This window comes from Lithobates pipiens, unplaced genomic scaffold, assembly GCF_037356315.1.
Source record: "Lithobates pipiens isolate NorthernLeopardFrog02 unplaced genomic scaffold, aLitPip1_a1.2 Scaffold_10, whole genome shotgun sequence".
Lineage (NCBI taxonomy): Eukaryota > Metazoa > Chordata > Amphibia > Anura > Ranidae > Lithobates > Lithobates pipiens.
The window spans coordinates 224,456,850-224,481,977 of record NW_027507686.1 but is presented as its reverse complement, the minus strand read 5'-3'; the positions used below and the strand labels follow the sequence as shown (position 1 = coordinate 224,481,977).

At 45.7% G+C, this 25,128-nt stretch overlaps 1 protein-coding gene across 1 annotated transcript in view; it reads left to right on the top strand.

Annotated features, from left to right (window-relative positions):
- LOC143926383 (embryonic protein UVS.2-like) overlaps positions 1 to 25,128 on the top strand; it is a 36,669-nt gene that overhangs the window by 7,946 nt on the left and 3,595 nt on the right. The window contains exons 5-11 of the mRNA XM_077450237.1: positions 1,907 to 2,024; positions 4,542 to 4,717; positions 8,224 to 8,305; positions 11,820 to 11,947; positions 12,175 to 12,290; positions 14,861 to 15,086; positions 17,606 to 17,724. Of these exons, the coding sequence (XP_077306363.1) occupies positions 1,907 to 2,024; positions 4,542 to 4,717; positions 8,224 to 8,305; positions 11,820 to 11,947; positions 12,175 to 12,290; positions 14,861 to 15,086; positions 17,606 to 17,724 (965 nt within the window). The remainder of the gene's footprint in view (positions 1 to 1,906; positions 2,025 to 4,541; positions 4,718 to 8,223; positions 8,306 to 11,819; positions 11,948 to 12,174; positions 12,291 to 14,860; positions 15,087 to 17,605; positions 17,725 to 25,128) is intronic.

The window sequence follows — 25,128 nt, the reverse complement described above, 5'->3', positions numbered from 1 at the left end:
TGCCATTCCAAACTACAAAGTGATCGATATTACAAGGGAGGGGGTGGGGCGTGTAATAGAGCAGGGCCCTCTGATTTCTCCTGTATTGTATTGTAACCGTACTCTCTGCCCACACCTTGTAAAGCGCTGTGCAGGGCCCTCTTAACCCTCTTGAATTAAATTGTATTATTGCTGTATTGTCTACCCCTCAGGGGGCGACAATTAAGGGCACACGGGCACCACCCCCCCATCTATGCGTCTGGCCCCCTTTCAGGACACCGGCGAATGGATTTCAATGTGGGGGGGCTGTTTTTTTTGAAGCACCTATTAGAGCCAGAGGCTCGAATAGGCTTCAGTATAGGGTGGGCTCGGGTCGCAGAGGGTGTGCTCTCCGAACCCACCCAGGTGTGTTACAACAGCGAATGAATATTCACTGTGTTATGCCCTGTACACACGGCCGGACATTCCAATGACAAAATCCGTCAGATTTTTTTCCGACTGATTTTGGCCCAAATTTGTCTTGCATACACACGGTCTCACAAAGTTGTCAGAAAATCCGATCGTTCAGAACGAGGTGACGTATATCACGCACGACGGGACTATAAAGAGGCCAGTAGCCAATAGCTTTCATCTTGTAATTTATTCTGAGCATGCGTGGCACTTTGTGCCTCAGATTTGTCTACACACAATCGGAATTTAAACGATCGGATTTTCTTGTTAGAAAATTTTAGATCCAGATCTCAAACTTTGTGTGTCCGAAATTCAAACGGAAAAAGTCAGACGGAGCCCACACATGATCGGAATTTCTGACAACGCGATCCGATCGCACATCGTGTGTACAGGGCATAACACTGGTCCTCCTCCCTGCCAATCAGGAAGCTGGTTTTGACGCCGGTCACCCAATTGGCTGAAAGGACAGATGGGTGGTTGTTTGCCGCCGCCCCCCCCCCCCAAAAAAAAACACCCCAGTCACCACTGCTCCCTTTAAATTGTAAAGCGCTGGGAAAACTGTTGGTGCTATATAAATTCCAAATAATACAGAAAATGTTCCATAGGCTAGTACATAGAGCTGTTAAAAAAAAAAAAAAAGAAAAGGCAATAACAAGTGGAAAATAGCTGTAACAAAAAAGGGTGGTATACTGTATGAAGGTGGTCACAAGACTCTCTGCAGCTCAAACAACATTATTATTTTATAATATAGTGTTTATATAGTGCCAACAGTTTTCGCAGCGCTTTACAATATAAGGAGACAATACAGCAACAATACAATTCAATAGAAGAGCGTTAGGAGGGCCCTGCTCCTCTAATAGACATGTACTCATCACTTCCTTCTCTTCAGGATCTTGTACTTTGCAGTTTAGCCTGTTCTGTACTACTTATTTCAGTGGCAGCATTGGCTTAGCAATAGCATACTGCCTCCCCTAGCGCATAATTGATTTATTTTACATAATAATAATGGATGTTTATAGCGCCATCATCTGCCAGGCCATGCCAAACTACAAAGTGATCGATGTTACAAGAGAGAGCTATTTTGCAAAATAAAGCAATGACAAGTGGAACAAAACTGCGACAAAAAAGGGTGGTATACAGTATGAAGTCACAAGACTCTTTGCAGTTCAGTACATACTTTGATTTATTCTTTCATTGTTTACAGTCAAAACCTATTTTTTCATGTTAGTTTCACATTTTTACATGCTTTGCCTTCCATATTTTTGATATTGCATTGATTAAATAGATAATTGATGATCAGCCACTAGAGGGCGCAAACGATCCGTTTGCAATCATCCCATTCAGCTGGCCTCCCATTAACCACCGGGATGAGATGAATATGGCTGAATCCATGTATATAAGGAGGGTTGTGGGAAAAGGCAACGCCAGGATAATTTTACAAGACGCGCCTAACAAAGGGGGTCTTTTGGTTCCACAGGTTCCTCCGATATCACAATGTTCCTTGGCGCCATGCAAGAATTTGCAACTCTCACCTGCGTGCGCTTCATCCCACAGTCCACGGAATCAGACTATGTGCAAATTGAAGACGCCGCCGGGTATGTGAAAAATTCTTCTCCAACTACTTGTTTTTACGCAGCTGCCAAAAAATGTAAATTTTACTTGCTTGAAACCATCGCAGCCATATTCAATGGAGATCTCCTGGAATTGGCATGGCTCTGCTCTTCCACTTCTATCTCTGTTCTCTTGAAAGTCTTGAAAGTCTCTTGAAAGTCTTACCAGAGCTTGAGGTCAAGTTGCAGACAGCCTCTGGCACAGAAAACTGTCTTCATAGTGACCTTTAGGCTTATTTATTAGGTTTTGTTTCTGTTGAGACCCCTTTCTAAGGTTTCGTTCACGTGTGTGGCTCTTGTTGGGCGTTTGACAGGTGGTAGTGCCTGCTGCCTGTGTCAACCCTTAAAATGCCACCCCCACCGTGCCGCAACCACGTGCACTGCATGTGGATGCAGGACAGTTGTTGCATGCAATGCAAAGCTGCTGCTAACAAAGCAAACAGAATATTGGCATTAAAAAGGGGATCAACTCCAGAGATAAAATGATAATTCTCCTGCTCTACGAGACTCTGGTCCGGCCGCACCTGGAATAGGCTGTCCAGTTCTGGGCACCAGTCCTTAGGAAGGATGTACTAAAATGGAGCGAGTAGAAAGAAGGGCAACAAAGCTAATAAAGGGTCTGGAGGATATTAGTTATGTGGAAAGGTTGCGAGCACTGAACTTATTGTCTCTGGAAAAGAGACGCTTGAGAGGGGATATGATTTCAGTATACTAATACTGTACTGGTGATCCCACAATAGGGATAAAACTTTTTCGCGGAAGGGAGTTTAACAAGACTTGTGGCCACTCATTAAAATTAGAAGAAAAGAGGTTTAACCTTAAACCACGTAGAGGGTTCTTTACTGTAAGAGCGGCAAGGATGTGGAATTCCCTTCCACAGGCGGTGGTCTCAGTGGGGGGCATTGATAGATTCAACAAAATATTAGATAAGCACCTGAACGACCGCAACATACAGGGATATGCAATGTAATTCTGACATATAATCACACACAGGGGTTGGACTTGATGGACTTGTGTCTTTTTTCAACCTCACCTATGTAACTGCCAACTAGATGGCACTTTAATCCCTTTCTATATACACAGCCCACTAGATGGCACTTTAATGCACACACAAAAAATGGGGGGATCGAGTGCGATTCTTTGCAGTGTGTTTTGTACCAATTTTTTTGTATTAACCCAAATCACATCACAAAATATCGGTACTCAGTCTCGATGAGCACTTGACCGAAAGTATCAGTCCTCGTACCCTCTGGTAAAAAACGGTATCAGTGCAACAACCCTAATAGTTACGCTAGTTGCGCAGCCATTTATCACATTTTCATGAAAAAATACAGAAACCAATACTTTGCATCAATACAAAATGAATGGGTGCACATTGCACTGATGAAATGGGGGAATTGCATGCAAATTAAACAGGAATGGGGATTTCCCCCCACCGTTCCTGTGTGTGTGTGTGTATATCGAAATAGATTAAAGTGCCATCTAGTGGGCAGTTTAAAAAAATGTTAGAACTCACAGTACATATCTGGGCACAGGAAAAATAATGTACATAGGTGTCCCGGTCCTCCGATGGTAACAATTCGAGGCCACTGGTCCTCGCAGGGCTGCAGAAGATGCATAGGCGGTCCGCTTCCAAGCTGACATCACTTTCACCCTCTAACAATAGTGTCCCAAAACTTCTCCAACTCTGTGAGCACCTCTAGCGGCCCTGGTTTGCTAAACATTTGTGTTTTTTTTGTTACTTTATATAAATTCGTTTTTACGCTTTTTTATCTTTCATCTAACGTTATTCCTATCTCCAGGGGTGAATAGCTTTGGGCAGGCACAGGTACAGTACTTTTTAAAGAGACAGCAGGGGCCTAGTAGACCCCTGTTGTCTCCCTGTCCATTTAAAGCATCTGATCAAGCAGAGATCATGTTTGATGAGATGCTTCCTTGACTGTACCGGTGTTCTGGCAGATAGTGTTCTGCCATCATACAGTGTCCGCCCCGTACTGCGCATGCGCAGTACGGAGCAGACGAAGCTTTGGAAAATCTCCGAAGCTGAATGGCGCCTGCGCCGTGAGTGGAGGTGGTAGCCCCACCATCCAAGCGGACATAGGGTTGTGAATATTAGAGGGACCCTCGCGGGCGAGCTTCGCTCGCCACGCTTCGGGCTCAGCCTTGCTGCGCTTGGCTCTTTTATATTCCTACTCTATGTCCACTTGGATGGTGGGGATAGAACCTGGACTCACGGTGCAGGCGCCGTTCATCCTCGGCAATTTTCGTGTTGCTGTGTACTGTGCATCGGATGGGGGACCTTATATGATAGGACACCGGCCAGGACCACCAATCCTTGTCGTTTCCTGCTTCATTGTCACAGAGAAGATGGGGGATCATGGCTGCAGCAGCCCTGGCATACACCGTTCCCTGCACTTAAATGTGATTGGCTACTGGTTGCAGCACTCGGCGCATTGCCCTTTGTGATGACATAATAATATGGTTTTCTCCCGTTCCCCACAGATGTTGGTCCTATATTGGTAAGCAAGGAGGAAGTCAAATAGTTTCGGTGTCGAGCAGCTGCATGGTCCAAGGCTCCATCGAACATGAGCTGAACCACGCTCTGGGATTCTTCCACGAGCAAAGCAGGAGCGACCGCGATGACTACATCGATATCATATACAGCAACATCATACCAGGTATCCGATCGGGTGATATCATTACACTAAGGCAGGGGTAGGCAACCAGGGGCCCTCCAGCTGTTGCAGAACTACAAGTCCCATCATGCCTCTGGGAGTAATTGTAACTGCCAGCCTTGCAAGGCCTCATGGGAAATGGAGTTCCTGGTTGTCTACTCTGCACTAAGGGATGTATCATTACAAACATTTCCATAGCTGTTTGTACATAGAAACTGCATGTGAATTATGTCTGTGTGAATGAGGCAAAAGCAAATGCTTTCAGGCTACAGTATATTCTCTGCGGATCTAATGAGTGAATGAGGAAAATGCTACATTGTAGCCAAAAGATGGCGCAGAGTATCATAGGAAATAAATATAGTCATCAGTGCCACCCAGTGGCCATAATGCAGTATTCTTCTCATTTACATATTTAGTCTACAGAGACTATAGCCTGAGAACATTAAAGCGGGAGTCCGCCGGGAGTCCGCCGTTTTTTTTTTTTTAAAAGCCAGCAGCTACAAATACTGAAGCTGCTGACTTTTAAAATAATGACACTTACCCGCCCAGAGCGCCCGCGATGTCGGCACCCGAAGCCGATCTCTCGATCGTCTCTCGGGTGCTGCCGCCGCCATCTTGGGTATGGGAATCAGGAAGTGGAGCCTTTTGGCTTAATTTCCCGGTTCCCTACTGCGCATGCACGAGTCGCGCTGCATAATAAGGATGGTCACCGCTGTCTCTGGGATTCGTGTGTTTCCCAACAGGCAGCGGGGGACCTTCGGAAAGGGGGCGTAGATTCTGCGGAAAGGGGCGTACCTTCTGCAGAATCTACACCGGAAGTGGGTGCAGATACCTGTACTGTACAGGTACCTGCACCCCCCTCCCCCCTGAAAGGTGCCAATTGTGGCGCCGGAGGGGGGGAGGGTTCCAATGAGCGGAAGGTCCACTTTAGGATGGACCTCCGCTTTAAATGTTGCACAAAAGGAATTTACATACAGCTTTGATGGAGTTGATAAGCTATGCATTTTTTTTGTTTTTTTTGTTTTTTTTTGTTTTTTTATAAATAGAAGTATATTATATGTGTAATTCAGGCCGGTTCACACCTTGAATAGCACAGGAGTGTGTTCTGTGTTCCTGTTCCACTCAGTGCAGTGCAATTTTTCAAATGAATGGGCCGATACTGCACTGGATTGCACTACTTTTCAAAAATGCACTGCACCAAATTGCATGGTAGTGCGATATCATGTGATCTGCCGCAGCAAGTGCAATTTGCGTATTGGGTTTCATTAGGAATATATTGACACCCACAACAGTGCATTTTGAAGGCGGTGTGGGAAACGTGTGTGGAACTTGGATTTCCCCGCACTGCATTCTGGTGTGAACGAAACGCGCATAAGACATGAGTTTCCCGCACTGCATTCTGGTGTGAACGAAACGCGCATGAAAAGTGAGTTTCCCGCTCTGCATTCTGGTGTGAACGAAACACGCATAAGACATGAGTTTCCCGCTCTGCATTCTGGTGTGAACGAAACACGCATAAGACATGAGTTTCCCGCACTGCATTCTGGTGTGAACGAAACGCGCATAAGACATGAGTTTCCCGCACTGCATTCTGGTGTGAACGAAACGCGTGTGAAACGTGAGTTTCCCGCACTGCATTCTAATGTGATCGAGCCCTTTCAACATATTTTAGATCACGAAGTACAAATTCACCTTTTCATACATCTAGTGTGTGAAAAGTAATGTTTCTGGCTACTATGAGAAGCATAAGTCGTACTTTTTTGGTCACTTTCATAAATGAGGGTCATTTAAAGAGGAAGTAAACTTCCATCACTAAATTGTACCTATAGGTAAACCTATAATAAGGCTATAATAGTGTAAATATCTCCTAAACGTGCGCTGTTTAGGAAATATTTAGTGTACATGCAGCCGGTGACATCAGCCAGCCGTGCCGCTCCTTCAGAGCCCTGTGCAGGGAACGGTGGCTCCTGTACGCATGTGCAGGTGTGACATCACACGGCTCCGGCCAGTCACAAAGCTGGAGTCTGTGAACCCAGAAGAAAGACAGGTGAAGATGGAATTGGCCTCCAGCGATCACATCGCTGGAATGCTTTGTTTTCAGGTAAGATTCACATAATGTCCTAGTATGCGGTGCATACTAGGACATTATAACATTACCTTGCAGGTAAGGCAAAAAAAAAAAAAAAAACAGCCAACGGTTTACAATCGCTTTAAAGCGGAGTTACACCCAAAATGAAACTTCCGCTTTAAGGGAAGGTGACCCCCTGACATGCCACATTTGGCATGTCGTTTTTTTTTGGGGTGAGCAACGGAAACCCTCCTTTTAGAGGGTTTCAGCTTCCACTTCCTCCTTTCAAAAATTAGCACTAGTTTGCCATGGGCAAAGGGCATAGGTGCATTGTCCAGCCTGGCTGCTGCTGGGCGATGCGCCTAGCAATATGTACTTTTGGGGCAGTATGTGCCCAGGGATGAATGCCCACAATGCAAGCAGTCTGCATTCCAGGCATTTATCCCTGGGCACATGCCCTAAACAGAAGTATTGGCAGTGGCGGCTGGTACTCAAAATTTCAGGGGGCCAGCACAAACCAACATCAGTACCCCACTACACCCCCTAGAGCTGAATAACGACTATCACCCCCCCCCACAGGAGTCAAGCGGCAGCGATAAGCTAACATCACACACTCCTCCCCCGACCCTGCTGTGGGAGAAAAATGGCGGCGATAGCCCACCACCCAGCCACCCACCAACATGGCTCACAAACTGCAGCGATCACCCGACCCCCAGCCTCGGGGGAACACAGAGAATGTGCCATGCTATCTTACCTTATGCAGGGGGAAAGAAGAGCGGGGGGCGCTCTGGCAAGCAAACTATGGGACATCCTCCTCCCGGCCACACAGAAACAGGAAGTGTGTCCTGAGATACGATTAGCCGGGAGGAGAATCAGTGTGACAATATTAAATATTCATTCGCTATTGCCACACAACTGGGTGGGATTGGGGTGCAATGCTCTGAGCTCCAAACCCACCCTTTTTTTAAGCCTATTAGAGCTTCTCTGGCTCTAATAACGTGCTTCAAAAAAATACCCCCCCCCATTGGAATCCATAATTCGGCGCCTTGTATGTAGATCAGGGGGCCGGATGCATGGATAGGGGGGCGGCTGCCACCGAGTACTGCTGAGGTCACTGCCCAGCCACACCCCAGCTGTCAGACTCCTAGAGTCTAGGATGGATGGTGCGCCTATGCCCTTTTCCCAATGCTAAATGCCCAGTGTGCATGAGGCCTAATACTATTTAAGTCACTGATCCTGAACAAGCATGCAGCAAGTGATGTAAAGATTCCTGACTCTATGTTTGCTTTGAGTCTTTGAACACTGGATCATCATGGCAGCCAGGCAACTAACATTTTTAGGATGTGAGCAATGAAAGCCAGCCCATATCTCTGTGAATGTTTCCTTTTATTAGAATTGAATTGCTATATAATATTGCTGCTGCAAATTTTGTCTTCTTCAGGTTACGAGAACAATTTTCAGAAGTTCGACACATTGAATCAAGGCATAGAATACGACTACGGCTCCGTCATGCATTATCCAAGGTACAAATGGTTGCATTTCATAGAAATATCAAACGACTTTCACTTTCCACTCTGCATTGCCAAGGAACACAGTTTTATTAAACTGCTGCGATATCCTTGTAGGTGGCACAGTCAGATCTATTAAAGTGGGAACATTCACTGATCCTGATTCACTGAGCTCCAACAGGCACCTTAAAGTTTATTCAGACCAAAAACCTAATATATTGCAGATTACCAGTCATCAGGTGCATTTTCTTTTTTTCAGGATTATTCCTTTATTTTCACCTGGTGATCCTGCCAGTGACACACTTCCTGTCCTATGGTGACAGTCAGGGTCGGGACAAGGGGTGGGCAGGAGGGACGGTTGGCCTGGGCACTGTGATATCATGTGAGGTGAGGAGGGGTGGCGCAAGGAGACTGGTGGGGAAGGGATTTGTGTTGGAAGAGGGAATTTGGGGGGTGACAGGGGATAAGTATTTTCCTAGGAGATAAGCAGTGCCATAATAAAGTGGAGTTGCACCCAAAAGTGCAACTTCTGCTCATTTGGCTCTTTCCCCCCTCCGGTGCCACATTTGGCACCTTTCAGTGGGGAGGGGGAAACAGATACCTGTCTATTTTCAGTATCCTGTTCCCACTTCCAGGAGTCTCAGGCGCGGCTGCTTATGTCGCTGCTCAGCTCCCTCCTCTTTCCCCTGCCGCCAAGCCAGTAGGAGAGAGGAGCTTAGCTGAACAAGCTGAAGTTAGAAGCTGATTGGCTACCCGGCACAGCTGGACCAGATTCTGAGTTCTCCAGTTTTAGTAAATCACCCCCAGTGGGTTTATGGCAAACATGGCAAACAAGGCTTGACAAGCGTGGTTACAAGTTCATGGCAAAGTGACAGTGTCTACAGACAGCTCATCTCAGCAAACACGTATACTTACCCAGCCACATCCTCCTCCCACTACTGGAACCCTTATTAACACAGCAGGTCTTTAGGGTATGGGGGGGCAGCTGACCTCCCCCATCTGACACTACCTAGCCAATCACTAGGCCCCAGAACTGTCACATGGGAGGTGTGTTATCATCCCTCTCATTAAGCTCAGACACCAGAATTTAGAACGGGGGATGCCGCAGCAGGAATGGAGTGCGGCTAAAGCCAGCCATAGATGGGTCGAATCTCTGCTGGTTCAGCAATACCAGACAAGATTTGATCCATTTATGGGAAGGCTGGCTGTACTAAAGTCAGTCCATCAATCAACTTCAGTACAACCAGCCTGTCAGATATTTTTTTTTTTTGCACTGCTGGCAGCGATACAGTAACAGTAGTGGTGATTGTATTCTGCCAGTGGGGAAGGCTCCCCGCCAACTGAACACAAAGGCACTGTGGGGACGGGTCTGTCAGTGTTGATGGGGGAATTGAGCAATTTTCTTTCCTTCCACCCGTTTGCATGTGTCATATTCTATGGGCTGCTTAAGTCATTATACATGGCTGGGACGGTGGGCTGTCAGACACTGTCATTTATAGCTCTAATTGTACAATGTGATGGAGTCTGTTTAGGCACATATTAGCATTCCTTATGTGATTCAGGATTAATACATCACTAAACTCTGGTTAAACCCCTTTGGCGCCAGCCGCATGCAAATATGCCACCTCTTGGCGGGTAGGCCCTGGTGCTGAGGGGCCACATATTTGTGTGAATTGGCGGTACACAGCTGTGCCAAGAGCAGCTGCCCTGCCACTCCCAGCACAGTTACCAGTGGCTAACGTAAACTCACAATCGCTGCTTGGGATCTGGAGGTTTCCGATCATGTGACTGCTGTGCAGGGCTGGTCCAAGACATTGTGCTGCCTTGGTCCAAGAATGAAATGCTGCCCCCCCCCCAAAAAAAAAATTACACCCATCCAGCAAAGAAACACTTCCATAATGTAAAGAGACATCCCCAAATAGTAAAGAGACAGCCCAATCCAAAAAAGAGACATTCCCATGTATTCAGCAAAGAGATATGCCCAATCCAGCAAAGAGACATGCCCCCTCCAGCAAAGAAAGATGCCCCCTCCAGCAAAGAGATGGCTAATCCACCAAAGAAACATAAAGACCCAAAAAGATCCACTCAGCTCACAGGAATATGAATTGCGCAGCACCATGAAAGCTCCTCCTTTCCTCTTCACCGCCACTGACCAACTAAGCTTAGATCCCGGCACCGTGATGCAACATGTGGCGACAGCAGCTCTGCAGTGGCGGCGGGTGCTCCTACTATTGAAGCCTTTGCTGCTTCACCCCTCGCCCCACTTCCCAGCAGTACAGGTTGTACTGCTGGGGAGCAGAGTGGAGCGGGGCAGGACAGGGGAGTGGAGCATTATGCAAAGATGACACTGCATGCTAGAGGGAGGGGTCCTCAGGCATTGCGCCCCAGTTGCCACACCTCTTAAAGTGCCGCCTGGGTCCCATGGACCCACCTGGATCCATGGTACCCTGCAGCCATGACAGCACATGACCATAAACCTTGCCCTACCTCCCGGCATCCTAAAACTCTTAAAGGGTTGGGAGGCACCGACTCTAATGCTGCGTACACACGATCAGAGTTTTTGTTGCAAAATACATGGATAGTTTTTCCGCTGGTATTCCGCTCAAGCTTGGCTTGCATACACACCGTCACACAAGGTATCTGAACTTTCGACCGTCAAGAATGCGGCGACGTACAACACTACGACAAGCCGAGAAAATGAAGTTCAATGCTTCAGAGCATGCGTCAAATTGTTTTCAAGCATGTGTAGGAATTCTGCATGTCGGAATTGGTACATTTTTGATCTGAACTTTTTCCTTCAGAAAAATAGAAAACCTGCTCTCAATCTTTTGCTGGTGGGAAATCCGCCAGCAAAGGTCCGATGGAGCATACACACAGTCGGAACTTCACAACGGACTTTTGCTGGTGGAATTTCCGATCGCGTGCACGGGGCATAAGGGTTTAAAGAACAATTATATTCAAGTATGTGTTCTTAACTCCATTCTAGTGCTCTCAGCCTGCTCCAAATCTTTGTTTTGGTGTCATCATCCGACTTCCTGTGGGTGACAGCGTTGGTTCTCAATGGTTCTACAGTATTTAGAAATGTAGCCACCTTCTCTTGCTTGCTCCCAAATGGGCTATGGACTATAAGAGTACACAGAGCAGTCCACATGACTGCAACTAACATGCACTGCTCATTCCAAACATAAGTGAGAGGGCTTGCCAAAATACATTACAAGGAGGCAGAAAAACACATGAAAAATTGATTCCAGCGCTGTGTGTGGATTTTTATAGGAGTATGAGGATATTGTATAGTGTCATCCTAATGTTACTGACTTTATAGTGCAAAGTTTGCACCATAATACCTGTTTTCACCTGCAGGGGATGCTGCAGAGAAAGTCAAGGATTACAACTCCTAATTCTTGTATAAAGATGAAGAGAAGCTGGAGGCACCTGAAAAGCTTTTCTTTTACCTAGAGGACCCCCTTTTTAGCTAAAGCCATGATAATGGAAGAGTGTGTGTAAAATATATAATTGTATTTGTTTCTAGGTCTGCTTTCTCCGCGGATGGCATCTCTGCCACCATTGTCCCGAAACCAAATGCCTCTATCGCCATCGGACAGCGCTATGGACTCAGCAACTTGGATGTTGCCAAAATTAACAAGTTATATGATTGCGGTAAGTTATATGATTGTGGTAAGAACTTGGAATTCATAGAGCTTTACAAATCAGGGTCACTATTTTTCCATTAAATATACCATGAGTAAACCCGGAGCATAAGAAAAAAAAATCCGATCGTACCTCTGTATGTGAATGGCCTGATTCTTTCTGTTGCTGATGTACTGCTCTGTCTTGCTTTTTATACTGACAACCACTTTGAATTTCTAACCATGTAACTTTTATAGGTCTCTGCCGAACATTGCTCTCCGATCCTTCAGGATCCCTAACATCTTCCAACTACCCCAATAATTATCCCACTGCCAGCAGCTGCTTGTGGCTCATTCGTGTTCCATCAAACCAGGTAAGGCCACAATTCAGTGTATCAAAGGGTTAAAAAGTTATTACTTAAAGTGAACTAAACTCATTCAGGGCCAGTTCACAGCAGAACGTGGTGCAGGAAACCTGCATTCCGCGTGCGTTTCCCACACCGCGTGCAAAGCGCACTGCAGTTACCATCTGCAGAAGGTGTCATTGTTAGGTTAATGACACCCCAAACGCAACTCGCAAGTGCAGTGCGTTTTGCACTGGGTTGTGTTGTACAGTATTACCATGCAATCTGGTTGCTGTGTATTTTCTAAAGTAGTGCATGTCCTACGTTTGGTGCGGTCTGGCACCCATTTCAATGAATCGTCCCTGTGCGATTCATGGTGTGATCCGCCCCTTAATCAGCATGAACTATTTTTCATCCTTTTGCTGCTAGCATTACTAAACAGATAGGAAGGAATATTATAATTACCTATTTTGAATTTTTTTTTTTTTTGCGTTTCTTCAGTTGCTTCCTGGTTTCTGGCCTAGTCCAAAATGATGTCATACATCCAAGGAGTCTTCATGTGCATTTATTTTTCTTTCACCTGGAGGAGGGGCTTTCCCAGCTAAGCACACCCTCTTTCCTGCATGCCTGAGCTAAGGGCAGATGGATTCCAGGAAGTAAATGCTATATGAGTTATCTGCCCTTACTCAAGATTGCCACAGCTAGAAATGCTAGGGGGGGGTGTTTTTTTTAGGGATTTCTCAACAAAATAAATCACAGAAAGATGGATGGGCAAGTTTTCTGTAATTATTAAAAATGAATGAAATTGCGTTTTCAGTTTGTGGAGCTCAGATACAGTTAAGTTCCACCCTAACCACTTGCCCACCATGATATAGACGAATGACGGGTATAGCATGGTTGTCCAGTTCTGGGAGGGCATCTACTGATATCCTCCCAGAACTGCCCCTTGTGCCTGCCGCGGCACACACCTGGCATGATCACAGATCGAGGTAAAGAGCCAATCACAGTGACTCTTTACTCTTTACCCCGCGCTGCCACATTGTGGGGAGAGAGCCGGCAAGTGTGATAGGGGACATCTACACTGATAATCAGGGCACTGATCATCAGTCTCCTCATGATCAGTGCAGCATAGCTCCCAACTATGCCTGATATGGAGCAATGTCCTTCTGTCCTTCTGTCCCTCTTTCCTCCTCATTTGTCCCTCATTTTGATCTAATATATATACCGTATTTATCGGCGTATAACGAGCGCCGGCATATAACATACACCCCAAGTTTAGGAGGGAAGTTTAAGGAAAATAAATTCCATTTAAATGCCCATCAGTGCAGCCTTATCAGTGTCCATCTGCAGCCTTGTCAGTGTCACTTTCAGCTTTGCCATTTAAAAATGGCGCCGCCGAGATACAGAGCCGGATGTCCTGCTTTCGGCGGCTTTCGGCCACACTCGGCGGCTTTTGGCTGCCAAGAACGGCTGAAATCCGCCCACAGGCTCACAATCTGAATATAACATGCACCCACGATTTTCCCCTGTTTTTAAAGGGGAAAAAAGTGCATTTTATACGCCGATAAATACGGTAGTTGTATGTATATAGTTGCTGTATTTGTACATTTTAAAAGCCAATATCAGGGAAAAGTCCTTGTGGATTTAATTAACCTTTTTTTTGGTTAATTCTCCTTTAAGGGGGTGTGGCAGGGGGCGTGTCCTATGCCTACATACATTTGTTAGTAGGTGACCCTCATTCCCATCTCAAAATGTGGGAGGTATGAATGCAGTCCCAACAGTGCCCATCCGTGCCGTCTATCAGTGCTGCACATCAGTGCCCTTCAGTCCCGCCTATCAGTGCTACCTCATCAGCGCACATCTGTCTGTGAAGGAGAAAAATTACCCATTTTCAAAATTTTATAACAGAAAGAAAAACATTTTTGGTCTTTTTTTCATTTGTTTAGCAAAAAAAAAAACACAGTGGTGATTAACCACTTCAGGTCCCGCCCATTGTCAAATGACGTCTGCAGGAGGGATTTCCCATTCTGGGGCGGATGTCATATGATGTCCTGGGCCTAGTGGCCGTTTGGGGTCCGCGTCACTTAGGAGCCTATGCGCATGCCTAGCGGCGGCGATGTCCGCCAGGCAACTGCGATTGCCGGTAACAGAGCTGGGACGTGGATGTGTGTGTGAACACACACATCCACGTCCTGTCACGGGAGAGACCAATCATGTGTTCCGCGTACAGAGCAACACCGATTGGTCTCCTCCCCTTGTGAGTCCCCTCACCCTACAGTTAGAATCACTTCCTAGGTAACACACACTGTGTTTTTTTTTCAAACTTGTCACACTTCTTTTGTTTATAGCGCAAAAAATAAAAACCACAGATGATCAAATATCATCAAAAGAAAGTTCTATTTGTGGGGAAAAAATTATAAAAATGTTATTTGGGTACAGTGTTGCATGACCGCGTAATTATCATTTAAAGTGCGACAGTGCTAAAAACTGAAAATTGGCCTGGGCAGGAAGGGGGTGAAAATGCCCTGTATTTTTGTGCCCGGTAGGCAAGTGGTTAACAGAGAGACGCTCCTCTTACTGACATCTCCTTTTTCCTCTAGGTCTTCCTGCAATTCCAGGCCTTTGATGTCCAGAACTCGACACGCTGTGCTTCTGATTACCTGAGGATCTACGATGGGCCCACCACCTCCTCCCCAGTGTTATTGGACAGAGCCTGTGGAGCCGGCCAGCTTCCCCCTATGGTCTCTGCAACCAACAAAATGCTTCTTGAATTTGTCAGCGACAATAGTATCGTGGCCACTGGGTTCAAGGCATCATACAGCACTGGTAAGGGTGCACACAACAGAGCCCAACTTTACCCCATTTTTATGATGTGATGTTCTGAAATAAAAAATCCTAAAGTGTGACAAAAGAGAACCTTTAGGGCTCATTCACACAAACCTTGCAAAGCAGTCTGCATTCGGATCGCTGTTCAGAGAGCATTTGACAGGCGGTGAGGAGGTGTTGTAGCATCGTATCACCTTCTCACTGCCTGCTTTAACCCTTTGAACCCTGTGACCGCTTGAATGGGTCACGTTTGGCGGGTGCTACGCCCACCAAAAGCGACAAAGGGTATATAATTCCTATCACAGCTGCAAAACCTGTGTACAACCCTGGCCTAAAGGGGGTGAGGTTGGGGAAATGATAAAAATGCAGCTCAACTGCCTGGCATTACCACCTCACAGCCGCTATCATGAACAAGCGCTTGCTGAGAGCTTTACAAAGGCTTCCATTGCATAGCTCCCTATGACATTCTAGTTGTCACCGTCCTGGCCACTGGTGTCACTGGCAGGGATAAGCATGCAGATCTGAAGCAGCAGAATGAGGACAAGGCACCTAATTCTATACTTATTCTATATCAGTGGCTCAGAAATACTGCCATGGAATCAGACCAGCAGCAGTGACCAGTATATTATATCAGTATGGTCTCATGCACACAGGACATTTTTTTCCTCTCTTGGACGCTTTTGCTCTAGGGAAGGAAAATGCAGCTTAAAGACGCTCCTAAAGTCACATTGTTCCATAAATGTATGCGCATTCGCGTTTTTAGCGTTAATGCATTCTATTGGCCAGAATATTAATCTATTCTGGTCGTTAAAATGCAATCATTTGCAAACGCGCCTAAATGCATTTAACCTTAATGTGATACTAAAGGATCGTTTATTTTTTTAAATAACAAACATGTCATACTTACCTCCACTGTGCAGCTCATTTTGCACAGAGTGGCCCCGAACATCCATTTCTGGGGTCCCCTGGCGGCTCTTGCAGCTCCTCCCTACATTAGATAACCCCCTAGGAGAAGCTCTCTCCCGAGGGGGTTACCTTGCGGGCGCGCTACCGAATCCATCATTTGGCGTCCATAGAGGCCGATGCAGGACTCGGCCCCGCCCCCGACGCCCCTGACGTTGGATTTGATTGACCGAGCAGGAGCCAATGGCTGCGCTGCTATTAACATATCCAATCAAAAGCCGAGAAACCCATGGAGAAAAGGACTGTGGGGACTCGCCGATGGAAATTCGGGGCTCAGGTAAGTAAAACGGGGGGGGGGGGGGGCTAGGAGGCCAGTTAGTGCAAGATTTTTTTGTCACCATAGGATGCATTAAGGTGAAAAAACACAAGCCTTTACAACCCCTTTAATGTGCGTGTATGAACGTTTACCTTTTTTTTCCATACAAAAATTACCAACTTCTGAGCCTGCAAGTAATGGGGGGGGTTCTGCCTCTAAATGCTCCTGTTGAGCAGGAGCGGCCATAGATGAATCGAAAATCAGCCCATCCCTGCTGAACTGGCCAAAATTCAATCCAACTTTGGGCAGCTGGGACAAATATAGAGAAATCTTTTCCGCAGGAACATAGACAGCAATAAAAACCTGAAACGCATTGTGACCCTTTACTGGTCAGCTCTTTGGCTGAAGGCTGCATGTCCTTATATCCATTTCTGTAATCTACTGACATACAGTAAGTGTATGCTATAATGTCAATCGAGGTCTGTCTATTTTTATTTTTTTTAAGATATATTTATTGAGTTTTTCCACAAAACAGACATAAAAAACACAAGTCAAAAGAAAGAGAAAAAAAAAGGGAATTTACATTCCAATTAGTGACCACGCAGGGTCTCACAAATAAAGGATTGTTAGTATGTGACAATGGGACAACAGAGAATGACACATGTAACAGGGTTACACACTCCAATTCAAAATTTTATGGTAAATATAGACAAAAATGAACAAGTCTTGTAAAGCTTTAATTATTTTTTTTCATTAAAATAATAACCATGTTATACCATATTTATCGGGGTATAGCACGCACCTTAATTTTAAGAGGAGGTTTCAGGAACAAAATCTTATTTTTTAAATAAAGAACTTTGAGGCAAAATAAGGGTCAGTGCCCATCATTGCAGCCTGATCAGTGCCCAGCTGCAGCCTCGCCATTGTCCATCATCACAGCCTCACCAGTGCCCACCTGCAGCCTCGCCATTGTCCATCATTGCAGCCTCACCAGTGCCCACCTGCAGCCTCGTATTGCCCATAATTGCAGCCTCACCAGTGCCCACCTACAGGCTCACCAGTGCCGGATCTCCTGTCTACTCGGTTCGCAGTTACGCCCTGTCCCGCCTCCTATGATGGATATCTGTCCAATGCGGTCATTTTTTGGAATGTCTAAAATGTCTTTACCAAGGCTGCTGTATATTTCAGTGGGGTCTGACTGCAAGAATATCTTTCATTTGTTTCTACCTTATCTCTTATTTGTTAAATAGTTTTAGTTTGATTGGATTGCATTTCAGTAATTTTACTTTCCTTATTTTAGTGACCTGTGGCTCAGTGCTGAGCAACCCAACGGGCACATTCTCTACTCCCAACTACCCCTCTGCCTATCCTGCCTATATGGACTGTACCTGGGTAGTGACGGCCCCGATTGGTTATCAAGTGAGTACCCAAAATGACAGGTTATTGAAACCCTAACAATGTACTTTTTCAATTTGGTCTTATTTGGTGGGGATCTGGTGATGAGCTTTCTGTAGCATGAGAGCACCTTGCATTAAAACGGAGTTCCACCCATTTTTTCATGATCATTGCAAGACAATGCCCACCCGCAGAACAGTACGTAATGTAGAGCAGCACGATTCTTGCTAAAATTAGAATCTTGATTTTTTTTTTGCTCTGAATAAAGATCACGATTCTCGCAGCGTAACATTATCTTTCACATTATACTGAAAAAATTGGGCTAACTTTACTGTTTCGTATTTTTAATTTAATTGAAGTGTTTTTTCCCACAAAAAAATTGCGTTTAACCAGTTGCCGACCGCCGCACGCCGATGTACGTCGGTACAATGGCACGGGCAGGCATAAGGACATACATGTACGTCCCTTGCCTCCCGCGGGTCGGGGGCCCGATCGGGCCCCCGCCCGGTGCCTGCGGCGGTCGGTATTCGTTCGGGAGCGATCCCGGACGAGGGGACGGCCATTCATTCATGGCCACCCCCTCGCGATCGCTCCCGACGAATAGAAATCCCCGGTGACATCACTTCCTCTCCTGTAATGTAAACACAGGAGAGGAAGTGATGTATTCTCTCCTCCGTGTCGGTATTTTTCGTTCCGACACGGAGGAGAGCGGATCAGTAAGTTGCACCAACACTCACACACACAGTAGAACATGCCAGGCACACTCACACCCCCCCTTTACCCCCCGATCACCCCCCCAATTACCCCTGCCCCCCAGTCACAGTGACACCAATGTCATTTATTTTTTTTTTTTTTTTTGCATTGGTGTCATTTGTGACTGTAATAACTGTTAGGGCAGTTAGAGTTAGCCCCCTTTAGTTCTAATGTACCCCCCTAACCCCCCCAATAAAGGTTTAACCCCGTGATCACCCCCCGTCGCCAGTGTCACTAAGGCTGGGTTCGCATTGCAGCGGTTTATGAGAACGAATGTGATTCGCACCGCACTGCAGTGCAAATCACATCCGATCTCTGTGCGATTCGAGTTCAGCCATTCGCCGCACCCGCCGCACCCGCCACACCCGCCGCACCCGCCGCAAATTCGCACGGGACCCTTTTTTTGGCCCGCAGCAGAATCGGATCGCATGGGTGTTCACACCATGCGATCCGAGTTTGCAGATCGCACTGCGATATGCGAACTGATCTGGGGGTGTCAGTAACATTTCACTGACACTCCCAGCAGTTCCCATAGGGCAGTGTGAACTGCCGCCAGGAGGCATGCGATGCGGGAACCCGCCGCGGATTCGCGGCGTTTCCGCATCGCTCCAGTGTGAACCCAGCCTAATAAGCGATCATTTTTCTGATCGCCGTATTAGTGTCACAGGTGACGCTAGTTAGGCAGGTAGGTATTTAGGTTCGCCGCAGCTTTTTATAGCGCCAGGGACCCCCATATACTACCGCATAAAGCCCCCTGATTGCCCCCTAGTTAACCCTTTCACCAGTGATCACCATATAACTGTTACAGGTGACGCTGGTTGGTTAGTTCTTTTTTTATAGTTTCAGGGCACCCGCCATTTATTACCTAATAAAGGTTTAACCCCCTGATCACCCGGCGGGTGTCATTTGTGACTAATAACTGTTAGGGCAGTTAGGGTTAGCCCCCTTTAGTTCTAAGGTACCCCCCTAACCCCCCCAATAAAGGTTTAACCCCGTGATCACCCCCCGTCGCCAGTGTCACTAAGGCTGGGTTCACATTGCAGCGGTTTATGAGAACGGATGTGATTCGCACCGCACTGCAGTGCAAATCACATCCGATCTCTGTGCGATTCGAGTTCAGCCATTCGCCGCACCCGCCGCACCCGCCGCAAATTCGCACGGGACCCTTTTTTTGGCCCGCAGCAGAATCGGATCGCATGGGTGTTCACACCATGCGATCCGAGTTTGCAGATCGCACTGCGATATGCGAACTGATCTGGGGGTGTCAGTAACATTTCACTGACACTCCCAGCAGTTCGCATAGGGCAGTGTGAACTGCCGCCGGGAGGCATGCGATGCGGGAACCCGCCGCGCATTCGTGGCGTTCCCGCATCGCTCCAGTGTGAACCCAGCCTAATAAGCGATCGTTTTTCTGATCGCTGTATTAGTGTCACAGGTGACGCTAGTTAGGCAGGTAGGTATTTAGGTTCGCTGCAGCTTTTTATAGCGCCAGGGACCCCCATATACTACCGCATAAAGCCCCCTAATTGCCCCCTAGTTAACCCTTTCACCAGTGATCACCATATAACTGTTACAGGTGACGCTGGTTGGTTAGTTATTTTTTTTATAGTTTCAGGGCACCCGCCATTTATTACCTAGTCTCACTAGTGTACCCCTAAATTTAGGGGTGTCTACTTTCCAAAATGGGGTCATTTGGGGGGGGTTTGTGCCATCTTGGCATTTTATGGCCTTCAAAACTGTAACGCCCTTAGAAAGCCTGAAGGCGGTGCTTGGTTTTCGGGGCCCCGTACGCGGCTAGGCTCCCAAAAAGTCCCACATATGTGGTATCCCCGTACTCAGGAGAAGCAGCAGAATTTATTTTGGGGTGTCATTTCACATATGCCCATGGCATGCGTGAGCAATATATCATTTAGTGACAACTTTGTGAAAAAAAAAAAAAAAAAAAAAAAGTTTGTAATTTTCCCGCAACTTGTGGCAAAATATAAAATATTCCATGGACTCAACATGCCTCTCAGCAAATAGCTTGGGGTGTCTACTTTCTAAAATGGGGTCATTTGTGGGGGTTTTGTGCCATCTTGGCATTTTATGGCCTTCAAAACTGTAATAGGTAGTGAGGAGTGAAATCAAAAAATTACGCCCTTAGAAAGCCTGAAGGCGGTGCTTGGTTTTCGGGGCCCCGTACGCGGCTAGGCTCCCAAAAAGTCCCACATATGTGGTATCCCCGTACTCAGGAGAAGCAGCAGAATTTATTTTGGGGTGTCATTTCACATATGCCCATGGCATGCGTGAGCAATATATCATTTAGTGACAACTTTGTGAAAAAAAAAAAAAAAAAAAAAAAGTTTGTAATTTTCCCGCAACTTGTGGCAAAATATAAAATATTCCATGAACTCAACATGCCTCTCAGCAAATAGCTTGGGGTGTCTACTTTCTAAAATGGGGTCATTTGTGGGGGTTTTGTGCCATCTTGGCATTTTATGGCCTTCAAAACTGTAATAGGTAGTGAGAAGTGAACTCAAAAATTTACGCCCTTAGAAAGCCTGAAGGCGGTGCTTGGTTTTCGGGGCCCCGTACGCGGCTAGGCTCCCAAAAAGTCCCACATATGTGGTATCCCCGTACTCAGGAGAAGCAGCAGAATTTATTTTGGGGTGTCATTTCACATACGCCCATAGCATGTGTGAGCAATATATCATTTAGTGACAACTTTGTGTAAAAAAAAAAAAAAATTTTTTTTTTTGTCATTATTCAATCGCTTGAGGCAAAAAAATAAAATATTCAATGGGCTCAACATGCCTCTTATCAATTTCCTTAGGGGGTCTACTTTCCAAAATGGGGTCATTTGGGGGGGTTTTGTACTGCCCTGCCATTTTAGCACCTCAAGAAATGAGATAGGCAGTCGTAAACTAAAAGCTGTGTAAATTCCAGAAAACGTACCTTAGTTTGTAGATGTGACAACTTTTGCGCAAACCAATAAATATACAATTATTGACTTTTTTTTTACCAAAGACATGTGGCTGAATACATTTTGGCCTAAATGTATGACTAAAATTGAGTTTATTGGATTTTTCTAATAACAAAAAGTAGAAAATATCATTTTTTTTCAAAATTTGCGGTCTTTTTACGTTTATATCGCAAAAAATAAAAATCGCAGAGGCAATCAAATACCATCAAAAGAAAGCTCTATTTGTGGGAAGAAAAGGACACAAATTTTGTTTGGGTACAACATTGCATGACCGCGCAATTACCAGTTAAAGCAGCGCAGTGCCAAAGTGTAAAAAGACCTCTGGTCATTTACCAGCAAAATGGTCCGGTCTGAAAGTGGTTAAAAGAGCGCTGCCCAAGAAAAAAAAAAACACACATTTTCATGTCAGAAAAAGGTTGAGTCTTTAATTGGTTAAACAGACCTCATTTACAGACCAAAGTTTATTCCTTTGATCTAAAAGAACGAAGTGTTAGCCCCTGTACACACGGTCGCAGATTTCCACAACCAAATCCGTCTGATTTTGCCTGTCGGATTTTGTCCGTCGGATCTTGTCCGAAACTGTTGCATACACACGGTCGGGCCAAGTTGGCAAAAAATCCGATCTTTCAGAACGTGATGACATAATTTCGTTACGATGGAACTACGTTCAGGCTAGTAGCCAAAAGCTTTGATGTAGGAATTTGATCTGAGCATGCGTGGCACTTGGTCCGATGAAAATGCTCTACACATGATCGGATTAGGTCCGTCCGGCCCAGTTGGTCGGAAAATATTTCCAACATGTTGGAAAATTGGGTCCGACGGAGATTCGGACGGAATCAGTCCGATGCATACCACACACAGTCGGATTATCCGATGACACGGTCCGATAAGATGCAATCCAACAGATTATCTGACCGTGTGTACAGGGGCTTACAAAGTTTCTCTTTTATCTCCGCATAAACGATGTTGGCAAACTTGGCAGGCTGTCAGTTTTTGTTTTTTTTTTTGCTTTTTTGACAGCTGCCAGTTGTGAGCAGAGAAGGCTCTCCACTGAATCGAGGAAATGCTGTATTAAGATCGCGAGGGGGGTTGAATCGCGATTTTGATTCTTTAACGAATAATCATGCAGCTCTAATGTAATGGCAGTCATTTTTCATTTAATTTTATTGCTAAATATCTTCTTTTTCTCTGTGCAGTCTGCACCTCCTGCGGCCGCCTAGGTGATTTTTGTCATTAGGCACTTCCCTAGGACTCCCGGGATATCGCCATCATCTATCCCAGAAGTCCTAAGAATGGCTGACAATGAAATCTCGCGGTATTTCTACACAGAAAGTTCTGGGTTTATTTACAGGTTGCCATAACAATGGGGCGGGAAATGACGCCAATGCTGACATTGTTACGGCAGCCTGTAAACAGCATGCTGTGCCACGCAGTGTCCTTACTGTGCAGGCGTGAGTGAGCTGCTCAGAATCCCGGAAGCACATAGGAACTGGCTTCAGATACTCACATCATAACTGGTCACTGCCTGCCTTCTGGGATGCTGTGGATAATGACAAATTGGTAAGTAAGAAGAAGGTTTACACTTACTGTACAGCAGTAATTATATAGTGCAACTAACAAGAATCATGGTGTACTTTTTTTTTTTTTAATTTTCAAGGAGGCTGGAACTCCGCATTAAATGTGTATTTTATATTTAGGGTTTTTGCAAAAATAATGAAAACATGCAAAAGAACTGTAAAACTTGCAAACCTAAATATTACGTTTGCAAATATAACCCACATTAAATTTGCATGACATGTAAATGGGACCGGCTCACAATGGAGCTGGTTCACACACGTCCAGGATGGCCGCGGTGCAGTTTCAAAAAGAGTCCTGTGCGTTTTTGGTTCCAGTTAAGGTGTGAATTCAGGGAAAAATTTGCACCTGTACCGGTGAACCGTAACATACGGGACACCGGACTGCAAATCGCAGCCACATATATGTGAATCCAGCCTAAGGATGGCTATAGATGTGCATCTAAACCTCCCTTTCCTCTGGAGCCCAATCTGTGTTTAGACTGCTCTTCAGAGGCTACTGGCATGCAACGAGAAAATGATGCAACGCCTCCTCTGTGTCTGTTTTAACCCCATTATTTCTGACAAATGCACCTCAACCACATGCATTACGGGGCGCTGGTGGCGCTTCCCCCCATTTCATTGAGTATGTTGCATTTGGTGAGCTTGTCACCCGCTAATTGCTGCATGTCCGGTAAACTTTGCTGTGGGTGCAAAGCATTGTGATGACACCATTTAAACACCCCCACCTGCTGCCTATTGAAGCTTAAGGGGGATGGGTGCATGTCGTGTGGCAATAACGTGGCTCAACCACACATTTTTGCTGTCCCCAACTGCACGTCTAAAGGAGGCCTAATGAATATAAACTATACTTAAAAACACGAAACTTTTCCAATAATACAATTTTTCCGTTAATGTAGATCTATCTTGTCTTAAATCTTTAAAGGATGACAGTTGCTGCGGGATTCTGGGTTTTATCCAGAAATTAGATATCTGCTGGGCAGTGAGGACACATAACCTCAGCCAAGATGAAACCTACAGCAGGCCAATGATCAGTTTATACATACATAATACATGGCACGGCATCCTACTCAACATAGGAGGGCATCTGGGGAAGAAATGAGCAGGTCCGTCACAAGGCTACAGAGTATAGTATAGTAATAAACAGGCTCATGGTTTATAATTTAACTTTTACATGAGAGCTTTATTTAGGTAACAATTATGCTCTATTCATTACAATTGTTGTATTAAAACAATATGATATAATCTGGAATTACATTTCACTAGATTTGTAGAAGCAGACAAAAATTGGTTCCTAAACAACTTACAGAGAACCTTCTTTCAGTAGTTCAAGTGACGGTGGGTGAAAAGTGAGCCTTGTGACATCATAAGTTATCCTGTTCCATCATGTCCTTCAAAGGATGGAGTGTAGAGCAGCCATTCTCAACTAGGATTCCATTGAAACTTAAGGTTCCTCCAGAGGTTGCTAGGGGTTCATTGAACAATAAACAGCTTAGATGAGTAACTATTGACACCAACGATCTTTTCAGCTATTTGTTAGGGGTAGCTTTTTCCCCAATGACCACCAATGTAAGGAGCATTTTTCTCATTGACCACCAATGTAAGGAGCATTCTTCCTACTGGCCACCAATGCAAGGAGCATTCTTCCCATTGACCACCAATTTAAGGAGAATTCTTCCTACTGGCAAACAATGTAAGGTGCAGTAGTGTCTGGTGCTCAATTGTTTTTCTGGAGGGAAACTACTTACCCCATCCTGGTTGCAGGTGGCTTTCCCACTGCTTCTCCTCCTTGACGGCTTCCCGGGCGGCTTACCAGCTGCTTCTCCTCCTCGGCAGCTTCAGTGGCTTCCCAGCTGCTTCTCCTTCTCAGGCGGCATCCCCACTGATTCTCCTACCAGCTAATCCGGTTGCTTCTCCTCCCAGCTAATTGGGTCCTGATTGGTCAGGAGAAGAATCAGAAAGACATTAGCGAATACTAATTTGCTAGTGTCACTAGCAAAGTGAGTGGCTTGGAGCACAGAGCACACCCATTTCAAAGCCAATTAGAGCCCCAGGCCCTGATCATGTGCTTCTAAAAAAACAAAAAAAAAACCCCCACAGTAATCCATGGGTCCGGCGCCCTGCATGGAGATTAGGGGC